This window comes from Eptatretus burgeri, chromosome 12 (assembly GCF_056783735.1).
Source record: "Eptatretus burgeri isolate ZD-2024b chromosome 12, Ebu_testis_v1, whole genome shotgun sequence".
In the NCBI taxonomy this organism is placed as follows: domain Eukaryota; kingdom Metazoa; phylum Chordata; class Myxini; order Myxiniformes; family Myxinidae; genus Eptatretus; species Eptatretus burgeri.
Window position 1 is genome coordinate 97,454,993 of NC_140972.1, and position 17,758 is coordinate 97,472,750.

The 17,758-nt window shown below is 50.7% G+C and overlaps 1 protein-coding gene across 2 annotated transcripts in view; it reads left to right on the forward strand.

Moving 5' to 3' along the window:
- Window positions 1-4,146: 4,146 nt before the first annotated feature.
- PCGF5 (polycomb group ring finger 5) overlaps window positions 4,147-17,758 on the forward strand; it is a 31,530-nt gene continuing 17,918 nt past the window's right edge. The window contains exons 1-3 of one of the 2 annotated variants that reach the window (XM_085849030.1): window positions 4,147-4,494; window positions 12,024-12,264; window positions 12,997-13,093. In XM_085849030.1, the coding sequence (XP_085705156.1) occupies window positions 12,153-12,264; window positions 12,997-13,093 (209 nt within the window). In that variant the 5' untranslated portion in view covers window positions 4,147-4,494; window positions 12,024-12,152. The remainder of the gene's footprint in view (window positions 4,495-12,023; window positions 12,265-12,996; window positions 13,094-17,758) is intronic. The other variant, XM_085849031.1, reaches the window with a different exon arrangement.

The following is a 17,758-nucleotide window of genomic DNA, read 5'->3' on the forward strand; positions in this document are numbered from 1 at the left end:
TACCCCCCGCTGGCTCCGCCCCTTTTGGTATTTTGATCCGATCTCGCTGCGAAATGTGGAGAAAGTGGACGTGGCAGAGATCATCAGCTCCCTCCCTAATGAGAGAGTCCCCACGTCTGTCGGCAGATGGTGTTCGTGGGGATTCGTCGTGGCTGGCGAAAAGATGGCGGCGCAATGGAGATGAAGGTGAGGTGATGTTGTTCATTTGTGGAGATTTTGTTGAGGAGATGGTGAGGAGATGTCGTGGTTGGCGCTGTGGTGGGGATGGCGTGGTTGTTGAGATGCGGTTGTGGTTGTTGAAGTAGTGGTTGTGGTTGTTGAGATGCAGTTGTTCCAAAATAAAGATCGCAAAAGAATAATGGCTGACTCAAAGATCACAGCCCGGTTACACGAATAAATCCCTTTTGACATCGGTGGGGAAATCTAATCTGAACACAACACTTATCGACATAACTGATCTCTGGGAAACCTGAATGGTGTTCTGTGAATTTCCACAACCGTAACAATATCATTAAAGCAGACTGTGATCTTTCCATGCTCATGTTCCATGGGAAATCCTCCAAAGACTTGGAAGACTTGAGATTCGACATCTTCAGCAAGCGAGCTGCTACTGGGAGCATAAAACCTGAGAAACTCCGCCCCCCACCCCCACCCCCCCACGACAACAGGAGCCGCAGCACAGCACTCTCTTCAAGATTACCTCCAGACTAGAGACTGGCTGATGCTGCAAAGTCCATCGTTGGATGCCCGGGACTATGGATGGCAACTCACTGAGCAAGGATATGCACCAGTCCCTTCTACAGACCCCATTGCACCAGACTACCTCCTGACGTTTGCCAGCTGCAACTGTGCGGGGGACTGCAGCTCACTCAGGTGCTGCTGTAAAAAGCAAGGAGTCAAGTGTATTTCTGCTTGTGCCATCTGTCATGGTAACTCTTGCCTGAACATAAACCAGCTGGATGTCAAGCGGAGTGAGGAAGATACTGGGGAGTTTGATGAATAAGGTTGTAAAAGTTGACGAAGCAACATTTCCATTGAGCACAGTTCTGTTAAAAATGTCAATAAAATACAATATATATATGATCAAGGAGTGTTTTTTTCTCAAAATAATGGTTGGGATCAATTCAGCACCCCAAAAAACCCCTAGTTAGACATCCCACATCAATACTGACAAAAGTTAATTTTCCGATTTTTTCGCGCAGGCCCTCTCAGCATCCGAACTTTGATTGCCTCCCCAGAATTTTCCACAAGGATTTGAGTTTGCTCTAATTGATCGGTGTTAGTAGACACCTAGATGAATACGTTAGTGAAGAAATTTTTTGGTAAGCAATTTTTTCACAGATGGTCAATACAATTTGCTAAAATTCCCTAACTAGATGGAGCGTGAGAGAGTGAGAGAGAGTGAGAGAGAGTGAGAGAGAGTGAGAGAGAGTGAGAGAGAGTGAGAGAGAGTGAGAGAGAGTGAGAGAGAGTGAGAGAGAGTGAGAGAGAGAGAGAGACAGTGAGAGAGAGAGAGAGAGAGAGACAGTGAGAGAGAGAGAGAGACAGACAGTGAGAGAGAGAGAGAGAGAGTGAGAGAGTGAGAGAGTGAGAGTGAGTGAGAGTGAGAGTGAGAGAGAGAGAGAGAGAGAGAGAGAGAGAGAGAGAGAGAGAGAGAGAGAGAGAGAGAGAGAGAGAGAGAGAGAGAGAGAGAGAGAGAGAGAGAGAGAGAGAGAGAGAGAGAGAGAGAGAGAGAGAGAGAGAGAGAGAGAGAGAGTTAGAGAGAGAGAGTTAGAGTTACAAAGTGAGAGTGAGAGAGTTTGATAGTTGGAGAGTTAGAGAGAGAGTGAGAGTGAGAGAATTCGAGAGTGAGAGCTCTGTTTTTGCTTTCTTCTTGTTGATGTTAGTGATGTTTGCTGACCTCTAGGTATACAAAGGTTGATCCAGTTGCTAATCACAGAATCAGTGGATTGTGGGATTGCTTAATTGCTATCTAATTATCGCAATAATTACATGGTTGGTTGTTTACACCCAAATACAACCCAACAATGGACCATTTGCATTGCTCACGATGGGATCCACCATTTTGCTCATTCGAAACATCGACTTGATGCTGTCTCGTATAGAGCGGATGTCGCTGCTCTGTTTCCTCACTGATCCTCAATATGTTGGAACTAATTCTGGGACAAATTGCAAATTCCTGCCGCATCCTGTTACGTGATACCATTGTCAAAAATTCAACCTCCATGGAAAACATTTGGCAGGTGGATGATTCGCAAACATAATGGCTTCCAGTCCACTGGTGCTCGTTTTATAGACTTTTCCACTATTCGTCTTGAACATGATGAAAGTCCAGAGGACTTGTATCAACGATTAATTGCAATCATCGAGGAGAGTTTATTGCTTCGGGATGGAGGCACATCACACCACAGACAAGCGTTAACCAAGGATGAAGAACTTTCAACGTCACGTGAAAATCTTGTCGACCTTACATGGTTAAGACTCATTCATCCAGACTTTCCAAAGTTAGTCAAACAGAGATATGGTCCCACAAACTAGCATCCATCAAGCCCGAGATTTCCCAAGCTTTATCTTCCTCATATACATATACATATATATATACATACACACACACACACACACACACACACACACACACACACACACACACACACACACACACACACACACACACACACACACACACACACACACACACACAGACACACACACACACACGTAGCGGGACCGGTTTCATCATCACTTGCACTGGACTGGAAGAAGAGTAAACTTATTGTTGATTCATCAGCGACAGCACAGACAAAAATGCATACCAATTTCCGGCAGCTGAGAGGGTGTGTACCATTGGGATTCTCAGGTGTGTACTGTTTGTGAATGTCTTCACAGCTGTGGAGGAACTCTGGGAAGGGTTTGAAAGAGCAACGGGCTTACCTTGGGTAACCTTTCATGGTTTCTTTTTTATATTCCTTCACACCATCGTTTTGTTCAATTGTTCTGTTACTTTTAATCATCCCTCCATTACACCTCATCGGCCCGTTTCTATGGTCCACCAATAATCTCCCCTCCGTCAAACATCCTTTCAACAGTCCGTCCTTCACCCCATCGGTCTTACCTTCGATCCCGCAGCCGTTCAGTCATCCCTCGGTCGTGCGCGGCTCCTTTCTGTGGTCCCTTAATCCACGCATTGCCTAGCAACCCATCAGTTGCTCTCGCTTGCATGTCCGTGGTGCTTGGTGTTCGTCGTGGCCTGTGAGGTACGGCACTTCTCGCTGGCGTGGTGCAGTGCAAAACAGTGCGACTGGGCATGACAATGTTGTTACGGTTGTTGGGGTAGATGGAGGAATTGAATAGGAAAGTTAGGATTGAATAACGTTGTTTGGTCCGTGGACGTGTAGGAGACATATTGACATAATTAGGTCACGAGACTGTGAGCTGAAGTGTTACGTGTCACCACACGGGGGGGGGGGGGTGGTGCGGTGTTAATTAGATAGGGATTAAGGATAAGTTCCCCCAGTATGTGATTGCCCTCTGTGACCTATTCCTACATTTTTTTTTTTTTGCAAGCCACACCCCGGAAGTGGGACGGTTGTTCGATGTGACGTCAGAGAGGGCGATCGCCGCACGAAGCGGCTGCACGGGGTCTCCGCGCCTTGTTGTTGAATACCGCTCACTAATTGCCTGACGAACGTTCCTGTTGGGAGAAGAGCAGCTTGGCGCCATATTTTGGTTCGTATATAGATTCCATTAGATCTAGCAAATACGATCAAGATACAGAATGCCAAACTGAGAGAGCAATCACCGAATATTCCAAAACGGGGTTCATTGGGGTTTTATCACCGAAGGAGTAAATTGTACAACAGGTCGGAGAAAATCAGTATGATTTCCGCTGCAGACGTCATATCAGCCATTCGGGCTGGGTGAGGATTTTTAACAAGACGATTCCCAACAGTCCCAGTATTCCCCTCTCTGCTGATTCATGGAAATTATCCAATGAAATGCAGAAAACGGAGCTAATCCTGGTTACAAAAAGGAAATGGTATGAACAGTATAAGTTCCTGGTATTATTTATTTTATTTTTTTTGTACGTGGCTGAAGCGATGAGTTCTCCGGTGGCGTTTATAGAGCCTCGTAGATCTGATAACGCCAGGAAACGCAAAAACAAGAAGTGGACGGAGAAGAAGAAATGATCCAAGACGTAAGATGTCGGGGCTTAATGCGTCGAACAAAAGGCTAAACAGATAATGAAGAAGAACAATGATAATTGTTATGAACTGAAGTTTTGAGAATTATTCATGTGAAGAGGAAGAATCTATGAGACGATGCGATGTCGGAGGTGTTTGTGCTGAGTTCCGGAGTGTTCTTCCCGGGTTATCTACACGTAGAGAAACATAGACACGTCGATACATCGAGGGACTTCATTGGTGGAGGGTGGAACGGAGCGGCGGGGCCGAAGTGTTAACGGAGAGGAGGGAGAGAGAGTTTAACGATCTCATGGTAAGGACTAAAAATGGTGAGGGAATGTGAGGAGGGGAGGGGAGGAGAGGAGTGAGAATGAGGGGAGAAGGAGGGGAGGGGGAAGGAGGAGAGGAGTGAGAATGAGGGGAGGAGGGAGGGGAGGAGGAGAGAGAGGAGGAGGGGAGGAGAGGAGGAGGAGGGAGGAGAGAGGGAGGAGAGAGAAGGAGGGGAGGAAGGGAGGAGAGAGGAGAGAAGGAGGGGAGGAGGGGAGGAGAGAAGGAGGGGAGAGGGAGGAGGGAGGAGAGAAGGAGGGGAGGGGGAGGAGGGGAGGGGGAGGAGGGAGGAGAGAAGGAGAGGAGGGGGAGGAGGGGGAGGAGGGGAGGGGGAGGAGAGAAGGAGGAGGAGGGAGGAGAGAAGGAGGGAGGGGGGAGGAGAGAAGGGGGGAGGAGAGAAGGAGGGGAGGGGGGAGGAGAGAAGGAGGGGAGGGGAGGAGAGAAGGAGGGGAGGGGGAGGAGAGAAGGAGGGGAGGGGGAGGAGAGAAGGAGGGGAGGGGGAGGAGAGAAGGAGGGGAGGGGGAGGAGGAGAGAAGGAGGGAGGGGGAGGAGAGAAGGAGGGAGGAGAGAAGGAGGGAGGGGGAGGAGAGAAGGAGGGGAGGGGAGGAGAGAAGGAGGGAGGGGGAGGAGAGAAGGAGGGAGGGGAGGGGGGAGGAGAGAAGGAGGAGGGAGGGGGAGGAGAGAAGGAGGGGAGGGGGAGGAGAGAAGGAGGGGAGGGGGAGGAGAGAAGGAGGGGAGGGGGAGGAGAGAAGGAGGGAGGGGGAGGAGAGAAGGAGGGGAGGGGGGGGAGGAGAGAAGAAGGGGAGGGGTGGGGAGGGGAGGAGAGAAGGAGGGGAGGGGGAGGAGAGAAGGAGGGGAGGGGGAGGAGAGAAGGAGGGGAGGGGGAGGAGAGAAGGAGGGGAGGGGAGGAGGAGAGAAGGAGGGGAGGGGGGAGGAGAGAAGGAGGAGGGGAGGGGGAGAGAAGGAGGGAGGGGGAGGAGAGAAGGAGGGGAGGGGGAGGAGAGAAGGAGGGGAAGAAGGGGAGGAGAGAGGGGGGAGGAGAGGAGGGGGAAGGAGGGAGGAGAGAGGGAGGAGGGGAGAGGAGAGGGAGAGAAGGAGGGGAGGGGAAGGAGGGGAGGAGGGAGGAGGGGGAGGGAGGGGGGAGGAGGGGAGGGGGAGGAGGGGAGGGGGGAAGGAGGGGAGGAGAGAGGAGGGGAGGGAGAGGAGGGGAGGGGGGAGGAGGGGAGGGGAAGGGGAGGGGAAGGAGGAGGGGAGGAGGGAGGGGAAGGAGGAGGAGGGGGAGGAGGAGAGGGGGAGGGGAGGGGGAGAGGAGGGAGGAGGGAGGGGGAGGAGGAGGAGGGGGAGGAGGAGGAGGAGGAGGAGGGGAGGGGAGGGGAGGAGGAGGAGGAGGAGGGAGGGGAGGGGGGGAGGAGGGGAGGAGGAGGAGGGGAGGGGGAGGAGGAAGGGTGGGGAGAGGGGGGAGGAGGAAGGGGGGGGAGGAGGAGGAGGAGGAGGGTGGGGGGAAGGAGGAGGAGGGGATGGGGGAAGGAGGGAGGAGGAGGAGGAGGGGAGGGGGAGGAGGAGGAGGAGGAGGGAGGGGGAGGAGGAGGAGGAGGAGGAGGGGTGGGGAGAGGAGGAGGAGGAGGGGTGGGGAGGGGAGGAGGAGGAGGAGGGGTGGGGAGAGGAGGAGGAGGAGGAGGAGGGTGGGGAGAGGGGGAGGAGGAAGGGTGGGGAGAGGGGGAGGAGGAAGGGTGGGGAGAGGGGGAGGAGGAAGGGTGGGGAGAGGAGGAGGAGGAGGAGGGTGGGGGAGAGGAGGAGGAGGGGGTGGGGAGAGGAGGAGGAGGAGGAGGGAGGTGGGGAGAGGAGGAGGAGGAGGGGTGGGGAGAGGAGGAGGAGGAGGGTGGGGAGAGGAGGAGGAGGAGGTGGGGAGAGGAGGAGGAGGGGTGGGGAGAGGAGGAGGAGGAGGAAGGGTGGGGAGAGGGGGAGGAGGAAGGGTGGGGAGAGGGAGGAGGAGGAGGAAGGGTGGGGAGAGGAGGAGGAGGAGGAAGGGTGGGGAGAGGGGAGGAGGAGGAAGGGTGGGGAGAGGAGGAGGAGGAAGGGTGGGGAGAGGAGGAGGAGGAAGGGTGGGGAGAGGAGGAGGAGGAGGAAGGGTGGGGAGAGGAGGAGGAGGAGGAAGGGTGGGGAGAGGAGGAGGAGGAGGAAGGGTGGGGAGAGGAGGAGGAGGAGGAGGAAGGGTGGGGAGAGGAGGAGGAGGAGGAGGAAGGGTGGGGAGAGGAGGAGGAGGAGGAGGAAGGGTGGGGAGAGGAGGAGGAGGAGGAGGAAGGGTGGGGAGAGGAGGAGGAGGAGGAGGAAGGGTGGGGAGAGGAGGAGGAGGAGGAGGAGGAGGAAGGGTGGGGAGAGGAGGAGGAGGAGGAGGAAGGGTGGGGAGAGGAGGAGGAGGAGGAGGAAGGGTGGGGAGAGGAGGAGGAGGAGGAGGAAGGGTGGGGAGAGGAGGAGGAAGGGTGTGGGGAGAGGAGGAGGAGGAGGAGGAAGGGTGGGGAGAGGAGGAGGAAGGGTGTGGGGAGAGGAGGAGGAGGAGGAGGAGGAAGGGTGGGGAGAGGAGGAGGAGGAGGAGGAAGGGTGGGGAGAGGAGGAGGAGGAGGAAGGGTGGGGAGAGGGGGAGGAGGAAGGGTGGGGAGAGGGGGAGGAGGAAGGGTGGGGAGAGGGGGAGGAGGAAGGGTGGGGAGAGGGGAGGAGGAAGGGTGGGGAGAGGAGGAGGAGGAAGGGTGGGGAGAGGAGGAGGAGGAAGGGTGGGGAGAGGAGGAGGAGGAAGGGTGGGGAGAGGAGGAGGAGGAAGGGTGGGGAGAGGAGGAGGAGGAGGAAGGGTGGGGAGAGGAGGAGGAGGAGGAGGAAGGGTGGGGAGAGGAGGAGGAGGAGGAAGGGTGGGGAGAGGAGGAGGAGGAGGAAGGGTGGGGAGAGGAGGAGGAGGAGGAAGGGTGGGGAGAGGAGGAGGAGGAGGAAGGGTGGGGAGAGGAGGAGGAAGGGTGGGGAGAGGAGGAGGAGGAGGAAGGGTGGGGAGAGGAGGAGGAGGAGGAAGGGTGGGGAGGAGGAGGAAGAGGAGGAGGAGGTGTGGGGAGGAGGAGGAAGAGGAGGAGGAGGGGTGGGGAGGAGGAGGAAGAGGAGGAGGAGGGGTGGGGAGGAGGAGGGGTGGGGAGGAGGAGGAAGGAGAGGGCAGGAGGAGGAAGGAGAGGGAGGAGTAGGAGGGGGAGGAGAGTAGTAGGAGGAGGGGAGGGGGAGGAGGAGGGAGAGAGAGGGGAGGAGGGGGGATGGGGAGGGGAGGAGGGGGGATGGGGAGGGGAGGAGGAGGGAGAGAGGTGGGAGGTGGGGGATAGGTGGGAGGTGGGGGATAGGGGGAGGTGGGGGATAGGGGGAGGAGGGGGGATGGAGAGAGAGAAGGAGGGGATGGAGAGAGAGAAGGAGGGGATGGAGAGAAGGGGAGGAGGGGATGGAGAGAAGGGGGAGGAGGGGATGGAGAGAAGGGGGAGGAGGGGATGGAGAGAGGGGGAGGAGGGGATGGAGAGAGGGGGAGGAGGGGATGGAGAGAGGGGGAGGAGGGGATGGAGAGAGGGGGAGGAGGGGATGGAGAGAGGGGGAGGGGGATGGAGAGGGGATGGAGGGAGGGGGATGGAGAGGGGATGGAGAGAGGGGGATGGAGAGAGGGGGAGGAGGGGGGATGGAGAGGAGGAGGAGGGGATGGAGAGAGGGGGAGGAGTGGGGGAGGAGTGGGGGAGGAGTAGGGGATGGAGGGAGGGGATGGAGAGAGGGGAGAGGGGGTGGAAGAGGAGGTGGAGGAGGTGGAGGAGGGGAAGAGGGGGAGGTGGAGGTGGAGGGGGACGGGGGGAGGAGGGAGGAGAGGGTGGTTGAGGGGATCTTGACTTGACTTTCGGGAGGTTGTTGTGTTGTTTGTTCTCATAAATTAATTAAAATATTATTTTCCTCAATCAATTCTTCTTGCATTATATTCCACCTTGATTTTGTCTCCAGTAAGTTACTGCATAGTTGTTTGGGGAAACTCATTTAAATTACAGCTCAACAAATTTCTGGTGTTACAAAGAAAAAAAATGTGTTAAATGTGAATTATATTGAGTGAAAGTTCACACGCACACTCAAACATTCTTTTCCATGATCATAAGGTTCTCAAAATGGAAGAACGATACAATTTTCATTTCGGATTACTAATGTTCCAGCTGAGCTGAAATGAGATACCCCAAAAACTTGGTCAAATTGTCGTGATAAATGAAGTCATTCATAATTACTGAACAAGCCAAGGTGATATTGTTACGAATCTGGTAGCCACGAGCACTCAACATTCAGGTTCCCGTAGCTCAGTTATTTCGTTAAGTAAATGTGGATAGTTAGCTCCCTTTCCCCTATGTCTAATGGGAATTAAGTGTACGAGCGCTGTGAAGTTATTTTATAGATACGATTTTTACCCAACAACAACCCTCTGCTTGCAGCATTGTCCGTGCTCTTCGCGCGCTCGCTGGCATGTGTGCGTGAGCGGAATTCCATGCCCCAGGCGGTGTGGATTTCGCACCAAATATGGTCACGAAGCGTTTCGCTCTGGCTTGGCCCAAATATGGGCATGGAGCGCTTCATTCTGGATTTGCGCCAAATAAGGGTATGCGTCATTTTCCGCCCAATGGGCGACGCGCGGACCAAAGCCGGGGCGGTCCTTCTCAAGAAGGCGGAGCTGCGACAGGCCGTCCACCCAATAGGAGCAGGTGACGGGGGAGCGGACCCGCCCCATAAAAAAGGATGGGAAAGGCTTTGAGGATTGTGTCCCTTCTGCTCGAGCGCTCTGATGTCTGGGTCTGCGGCTGACTGCATCCTGCGCATCCGAGGCGTCTCGTCTGGCGCATTCCAACAAGCGGTCGACCATCTCATCATGGGATGAGATCTCACCTCATCTCGCCTCTTCTGGGTTCGGCTGCCCTGGTCCGTTCTTTGGCGCTTGGTACTCCGGGAGGGTGTGGTCGTCCAGCCGCGCGAACGCGGCCAGGTAGCCAGCCACGTTCTCTTCCCCCAGCTCGTCTTCCCTCCCGAGCTGAAGGGGCAATAAAGACCTCGAGGACCATCTCTTTCTGGGGTATCTATGTGTGCGTGTGTGTGTGTTCGTGGGCCCTGTGTCCAAGTAGAATTGTTTTAAGGAATTGCTTGTACATTTGATTCCCTTCTTTATTTGGATAACTCTGCCCTTACGTGCTCCCCTTGTCCCCCGATTATTGTAAATAAATTTCCCTATTGTTGAATGTCCCAGCTCGTTCCCTGTCATTTCTTTCATTGGCTTAGCACGGTGCGTGTTGAGAAATAGCGAGGCAGTAAATTGTTCATTTGGGCCGACAGACCTTGGTGACCATCCGCTCGGGTTACACACGGTTCGAGCACGGTAACGGCTCGTCCCGCTCGAGGTCTGTCGAGGGTGTGGATTCCCTGGTAGCTTTGCCGCGTGGGTAATTAGGTATATTGAAGTTTGGCAATTAACCCTACCCCACGCGGTTTAATTATTGGCGATTCATGGTCCTGCAGGGACCCGTGCCTTTCGGACCTATCCGAGGGTCACGACCTAAATTCCGGTGTGTTCGGTGGAGCCGACTCTACTGCTCCCTCTAGCGGTCGTGCTTGCCACTGATACCCGGCCCCATAACAATATGTCCTGTACATTTACAACAAACACGAACTTCCTTTACAAACAAAACTATTATTTACAAAACTATGGAATCAAGCCTGGTCGGGTGGCTGGCTTGGGGTCTTAGGGTCCTGAGTTAGATACCCTGTTTTTATCGTTGAATTAACAACAGGTGGGGTTGACTCAGCCTGTTATCCTTCCGAGGTCGGCAAAATGAGTACCAGTGTACTGGTAATGGGGGCACTGCATCAGCGGCGCAGCTGTGTCTCTAACCAATGATGCAACTATCAGCCAAAAGGCTGCACACAAGAGAGTGTGTGTATTATGGAATTCACGTGAAGTGAGGCTTCGTTAAACTAATAGTGCAAATGTTTTAAACATAAACTCAAAAACTTATTCTTGTACAAGTGTAGAATAATAAGTTAAAATTGATTTAGTATAATAGTAATCACACGTAATAAATGAGTGATGTTGAGATGCTAATGTGAGGATTTCCCCCCTCCAACACCCCCATTTGCGTTTATTTCTCGTTTACTTTCTTTCCGTTTGGCCTCTCTGTCCAACTCGTTGTTATTCCCAACACGGTTATCTTGTCTTGATTAACAATATTCTCCTTTTGTCTCTCTTTAGTTTTCATATTTTTATTTTGTATATTTTTAATCCCAATACCACTGTCATTTTACAAGCGGCTGCTTTTTTGTTTTTGTCTGGCCCTCCACTGTTTTCTTGTTGATGAGTTTCTTGTATTTGTTTGATCAAGTTAAATGTGGGAAATAAATAAATAAACTGAATGTGAATCACAGGGTGGTTTGTGAGGAGACTCCGAATCATCAAAACTGTACAACTCCGGAGGGGACAATTCCTGTTTGAGGGTTTTCCAACAAAGACCATCTCAAAAGTCTAAAGTTGTGACCACAACGTGACCCTCACGAACTGACACTGGTCACATGCGTTTGGATCTTAAACACCCTCCCGGAGGGACGGAGCCACCCTGGGTGAACAATAGACCACAAGACTCAGGCGACTGATCTCATCATCGCGCTTGTAGTTTGGGTTGGAATCCCGGGTGTAATCGGGCAGTGAGACCGTCCAAACACCTGCATTCCCCATAAGTGCCAAGAGCTCGGATGGGATCAAACGCCAGAGAGACCAGCCCACGTATGACTTTAATTGACCTTTTATCTTCTCCGTTTCCATCATGATTTCCACGACTGGATGTCCGTCCTGCGGTTATGAAAGTTGTCCTCCAGGAATTGCGACGGTGTGAGATTGTCCCTTTAATTGTGAGCATCCCTGGGTTTATCGAGGATCTTCAGTAGTAGGCTCGGTTGAATGCTTTTCATATCTTCTGCTTCTCGTGCTATGTTTGAATCGGAGCTGTGATTGGGTGAAGGCAAGTGTGTGTGTGTGTGTGTGTGTGTGTGTGTGTGTGTGTGTGTGTGTGTGTGTGTGTGTGTGTGTGTGTGTGTGTGTGTGTGTTTTGAGGGGTGTGGTGGAGTGGAAAGTGTGAAAAAGGTGAAGGTGGAGAAAGAAATCAAAAAAGGTCAGATTTGGGGGAGGGGGTAGGATTGAGGGAGTAATTCTGCTCTCCCAAAGGAGTACAAGATATACGAGGAGGTATTTGAGACATGCTAGGTGCAGATGTCTTTGAGGTGTATGCGTGGACCCGTTGCAGCAGTTTGGTGTTTTGGGTTATTGAGAAGTGCAAAGGAAGAGTAGAAGAGGTTGTTCTCTCAGATTGTGTTGGAGGGTGATTGATGAGGGATGAGAGGTAATCTCACTGCAGAAGTTTGTTTGTTTTTCTTTAATACTGGTGAAAACACGTGCTCCAGCCGCCATTAGCAAGTAACACGTTCCGTGTTTTGCAGATGAAGCGCCACCTTTAAGGGACATCAGATCGTCTGAGCCTTAAGTGGCACCGCACCTCTTGCCTTAAACGGTGCACCACGCCAGGACGGGGTGAGGCCAGGATCGCCGGCCCGTCACCACCGGTCCCCATGGCCACGGGACGCCGCACGCGTCTCAGAGATTTCAATCCCTTCATCATGTGCTCGTTGTGTCGCGGGTACCTCGTGAAGCCCCTGGCCGTCACTGAGTGCTTGCACACGTGTGAGTGTACCGAATGAGGTTATGTTCCATGATGGAGGGAGATGATTCACCAGTTACTTTTGATAGTTTGCTCGATGAAGGTTGTGTTATGGTGGGTGGAACGTGACGACTCGGCTTTTGTTCTCCGATGAACCCTTGCTGGATCTTCTGTGGTTTTCGCCATTTTGCGATCTACACGTTTTCGTAATACATCCTGACCATTCATCCATTTTTCTTTTTTTGATCGCTCTGTTGGTCCACTCAAAAGCTGACCTTTCTGTTTAAACCTTTCACAATCAGTGGCTGAGATGATGATTGTTGATGATGATGATAATGATATGGATGTTGTAAATGTTGATTTGGTTCGAAACAGAGTATTTTAGTCTGTGCTTCACACGTTAGTTGTTGGATATTGTTGGGTCCATCTCATGCTGGAAGAGGAGGGATCTGTAACAGGGATAAAGTTTGAGAGGGGTAGTAACTGTATGCACGTGGGGGAGTTAAGAGGGGAACGACTGAAGGTTATAAACCTCAAATCACGTGTAAAGGGGTCAGGTTTGAGAGAAAGGGGGAGGGGTAGAATTCAACCTGTGTATATGGAGTGGGGGGGGGGAGGCGGGGGAGCGGTGGAGGTGTGAGGTGGAGAATAAATATGGAGGAAGGGGAGTTGAATTGGAGGGGATATTCTGTCCCATGATTTAAGGTAAAGGCTGTAGTAAGGTTGTTTTGTCTCACTCTCTGTTGTGCGATTAGTTTGCAAGAGCTGTATCGTCCAACATTTTGAAGAAAGTAACGAATGTCCACGATGTGGCATCCAGGTGCACGAGACAAACCCTCTGGAGATGTTAAGGTATCACACACACGTGGACATATTTTAATTGGACACTTACACAAACACACATTTAAACAGATGCTTGGTATGACAAAACTTCAATATCTACATAAACAGACATCTTGAAGGACATTATCATAAAAAGAAAACCACAAAGCTTTTCGTTGTGCTCTCTTCAGGTGAAATTCACACAAAATGAGTGAGTGATGATGAAGAACAGTCTAATGGACACCGATCAACAAAGTCAATTCTGATTGGACGTTCTCTGCTGATGCGTCATCGTCTCCTTCCAATGGTCTAGGTGGGAGGAGTCTATTCAGTGTTCAGCTCTTCAATTGGAGGTTGCAGAGTCTGAGGTGGAGCCGCTAAGGCTGTTGTGGAATCTTCTTCATTACCATCTGTGATCGTGAGACAAGATTGTGTTCTTCTTCTTCTTTGCACTAACAAGCAAAGCGAGTGGACAAACTCTTTTTGCCGACATAACATGGGGTCCGTGGAATAGATAAATGTCACTTCTAGTATTCGGAGATGCGTTATACTTCGTCCACTGCTCATTATGTTGAATGGATCCACATGATAATGTTCAGCACAGTTTGTATTCTCAATCAAATGCTGTTCAATAGCAGAGGAACACGATGTTGGGATTGATGCTGGGACCCTCCTACAATCACGTTCCAGCTGTATTCGTGTACCAATTGTGTTTTTCCTGACGGACAAAGGGACGTACTGTTTGGTTCTGTCAATCAGATATTGAGTAGAGGACGAAGTATAACGCATCTCCGAATACTAGAAGCAACATTTATCTATTCCACGGACCCCATGTTATGTCGGCAAAAAGAGTTTGTCCACTCGCTTTGCTTGTTAGTGCAAAGAAGAAGAGGAACACAAACTCGTCTCACGATCACAGATGGTAACGAAGAAGATTCTACAACAGCCTTAGCGGCTCCACCTCAGACTCTGCAAACCTCCAATTGGAGAGCTGAACACTGAATAGGCTCCTCCCACCTAGACCATTGGGAGGTGACTCATCAGCAGAGAACGTCCAATCAGAATTGGCTTTGTTGATAGGCATCCATTAGACTGTTCTTCATCATTACTCACTCATTTTGTGCGAATTTCACCTGAAGAGAGCACAACGAAAAGCTTTGTGGTTTTCTTTTTATGATAATGTCCTTCAAAATGTCTCTGTTTATGTCTACATTCAAAATATATAATTATATCTGTCACACACACCATATGTATTCAACCAAAGAAGCACACCAACGCCATGACATGATGCTGACGTCATGTACATAAATTATACCAACGCATCATCTCCAAACTATGAGGTGTCCTTATGGCACTCATGCCTTTGCAGACTGAGATTAAATCCGATGGTCACAAATCAATGAAAGCGGAGATGTCGATAGAGATTTCACCCTTGTTTTGTACTCATCAGGACAACATGCTGCTTGCTGATAGTTAATTTGTTACCATATTAGGCTCATTAATAAACTGAATCAAACCCCCTAATTTAACGAGGAAGCAGGGCACAGATCGAGTTCCATTGCAGTGCTTCCAGCAACAATTGTCGCCTGCCACCTGAATACATTATCTCTGCCATGTTGATCTGCAGCCAGGAATAGAGCCAAATATGGTCACAAATAAACAATCGCATGCAAGTTCCTCATTGAGGTCCCCCAGGCTTCCGGTGTGCCCGACTTTATCCCCTCGGCCCATACCGGTCCTGATGACGCACTTAGCCCCTCCTCTCCCGGCCGCTATTGGTCCATGTCCCGGCCAGTGGGAAGGGGTGAACTCCCTCCCCCGACATTTCGCCAGACTTTGCAAGGCCTCTTGGTCTGAAAGGACAACGACGTTTTGCCACCTTAACATGGCGCATCATGGCCTAACAAAATGCTACATGACACATTGAAGACAGACAACGGAGGGTAAAAATGTCAAATGAAAGGTCAAGAAGGATGACGGGTTTCAGACACAGACATGAGGGAGGTGGACATCGTCTATCTCAACACAATCGTGCCGCACATTTAATTGCGGAGTGTTTCTCCAATATGTCTATGAGGGAGGTGGACATTATAATGAGGAAATCCAACACAGGTGGAGGCCATTCAGCCCATCATGCCTGCGCGAACACCACACCAACCCATCGGCAGAAGATCCAAGGAAGAAAATGCAAAAAAAGATGTTTTTAATTAATGAAAAAAAATTGTTTGTTTGTTTTGGGGGTTTTTTTGTATTTTTTATTTGTAGTTTTTGTAATTTTTTTTCCTTTTCTTCCCTTAGGGGAGGAGGCATGGGCTTGGTTAAAAATACACATCAACCACACAACCCCTCTTGACAAGACCCCCACCAACAGCATTCCGTACACATGCACACAATCATCCATCAATGCTCAAACTGCCTAAAAGTCCTATCAACATCCCCATACCCCTCCATCTCCATAACTACCAGGTACCTATCTAATTCTAATTTAAACTTATCTACTGTTTCTGCTGCCACTACCTTTTCAGGGAGACCATTCCATGCGTTAACTACTCTCTGAGTGAAAGTCCCCTACCTTAACTCTCATCCTCTTTACTCTCAGGATATCGCCCCTGGTCCTATCACTCTCTACTCTGTTGAATAATTCATCTGCACTCATTTTATCTTTACCTTTCATTATCTTAAACATCTCTATCATATCTCCTCATAACCACCTCCTATCGAGTGAATAAAGCCCCGTCTCCTTCAACCGCTCCTCATAGCTAAGTCTAGCTCGGCCCGGAGTCGATCTAATAGCCCTGCGCTGAACCCTCTCGATGGCATCTTTGTCCTTCCTGAGTTGTGGAAACCAAAACTGCACAAAATATTCTAGATGTGACCCTCACTAAATTCCTGCACAATGGTAACACCACCTCTTGATTTATAATTGATCCCCCTCTGAATACTACCTAAAACCTTATTTGCTTTCCCTTTAGTTGCCTGGCACTGTGCTGCCTGTTTACCTCCCGTATCTATTACCACCCCCAGATCCTTCTCCTGTGTGACACGCTCCAGAATTACCCCTTACATCATGTCATCTCTATTTTCATTGTTCTTCCCCATCCCCAACACCTTACACTTGTTCAGGTTAAATTACATCTGCCAATCTTTTCCCCAAACTATACAAGTAGCAATACTTTCCAGTATCTGATCACCACCCCCTCTGCTATCCACCATACCTCCAAGCTTTAAACAATCTTTAAAACGTCTCTCAAGACATTCGTGATGCATCTATGTGTAGTATATAAGACAAGGATAGCTGTCCGTTCGTCTGTTCGCTGTTACGCTGATTGGCTGTGTGAGGAGGCTCGGTGCAATGTGATTGGCTCTTGGCAAGTTTATCGTGTACGATTATTAAAAGCTGATAATCAAAATTTGATTTAATATTTTTACGATCGGAACTGACGGCCTGAATAATTATGTCGAAATCTCGAGTTAAATCTGAGAAAAATTTGGAAAAAAGGATTTGTTGAAATCACGTATAATTAAACAATACGCTCAGCAGGATGTGAGGTAAAATTGCTCTAAACAGAAGTGTAATGTTCACAATCGCCATGAGTTCTGTAATTTTTCTTTTCAATGTGAAAACACCAAAAGCGACTCTGTAAAGCATCATCATATGTCGGAAGGTTGGAGCCCATCGGCCATCATGGGCGTTGTGGCACACAGTTTGTGTAGACTTCAGGTTTCAAGCCTTCCAGCCTATAGGATGATTCCTTTATGGCCCAGTGGGATTGGAATCCATAAAAGCTATCTAAACACGATGTATTGTTGCGGGCCGGGTATCGGCTGCGAGCACGACCGCTAAGTGGGGCAGTAGGGTCGACTCTACCGAACACCCGGAATCTCGATCGTACCCTTCGGAAAACTCCGAGGGTACGGGCCCCTTACCGGACCGTGAATCGTCAATAATTCCACCACGTGGTACAGGGTTATTTGCCAATCTTCAAAATACCTAGAGATCCACGTGGCGAGCTACTGAGTATTCACACCCTCGACGGCACTCCTAAGAGTCGAGCTGTTAGCGTGCCCGACCCGTGCGCAACCCGAGCGGATGGTTGCCGAAGTCCCGTCAGTCCAAATGTACATTTACAGTGGCAACAGCCTTTGAAATTCACCAACACGCACCATGCTAAGCCAATGGAAGAAACACAGAAACGAGCTGATACGTTTAACAAATGGGGTATTTATTCACAGTTATTGGGGAAACGAGGGAAGCACGTAAGGGCAGAGTTATCACGACTAATAGAGAATGCAAATTTACACACAAGCACTTAAACAATTCCGACTTAAAGACGGGCCCACAGACAGACGCACACCCAAAATAAACGGGCCCGAAATGGTCTTTATTATCCCTTCAGCTCAGAGGGAAGTCGAGCTGAGGGACGAGAAAGTGGCTGGCTACCTGGCCGCGAGCGCGCGGCTCGATGTCCACACCTTCCCGGAGCACCAGTCGGCACAAACGGACCAAGGGCAGCTGACGCAGACCATGCCAGCGAAGAGATGAGCCGGAGAGAGCCAGACCACGTCAGCGACGGGATCAGCCGGGAACCAGAACACGCGCTCGTGAAGATGGGGCGCAGATTCTTTCCGACCTGCTCGAGCAGATCCACCCGATTATTTGCTCTTCGTTCCTTTTGTCGCTCTCGGGTGCGGTCC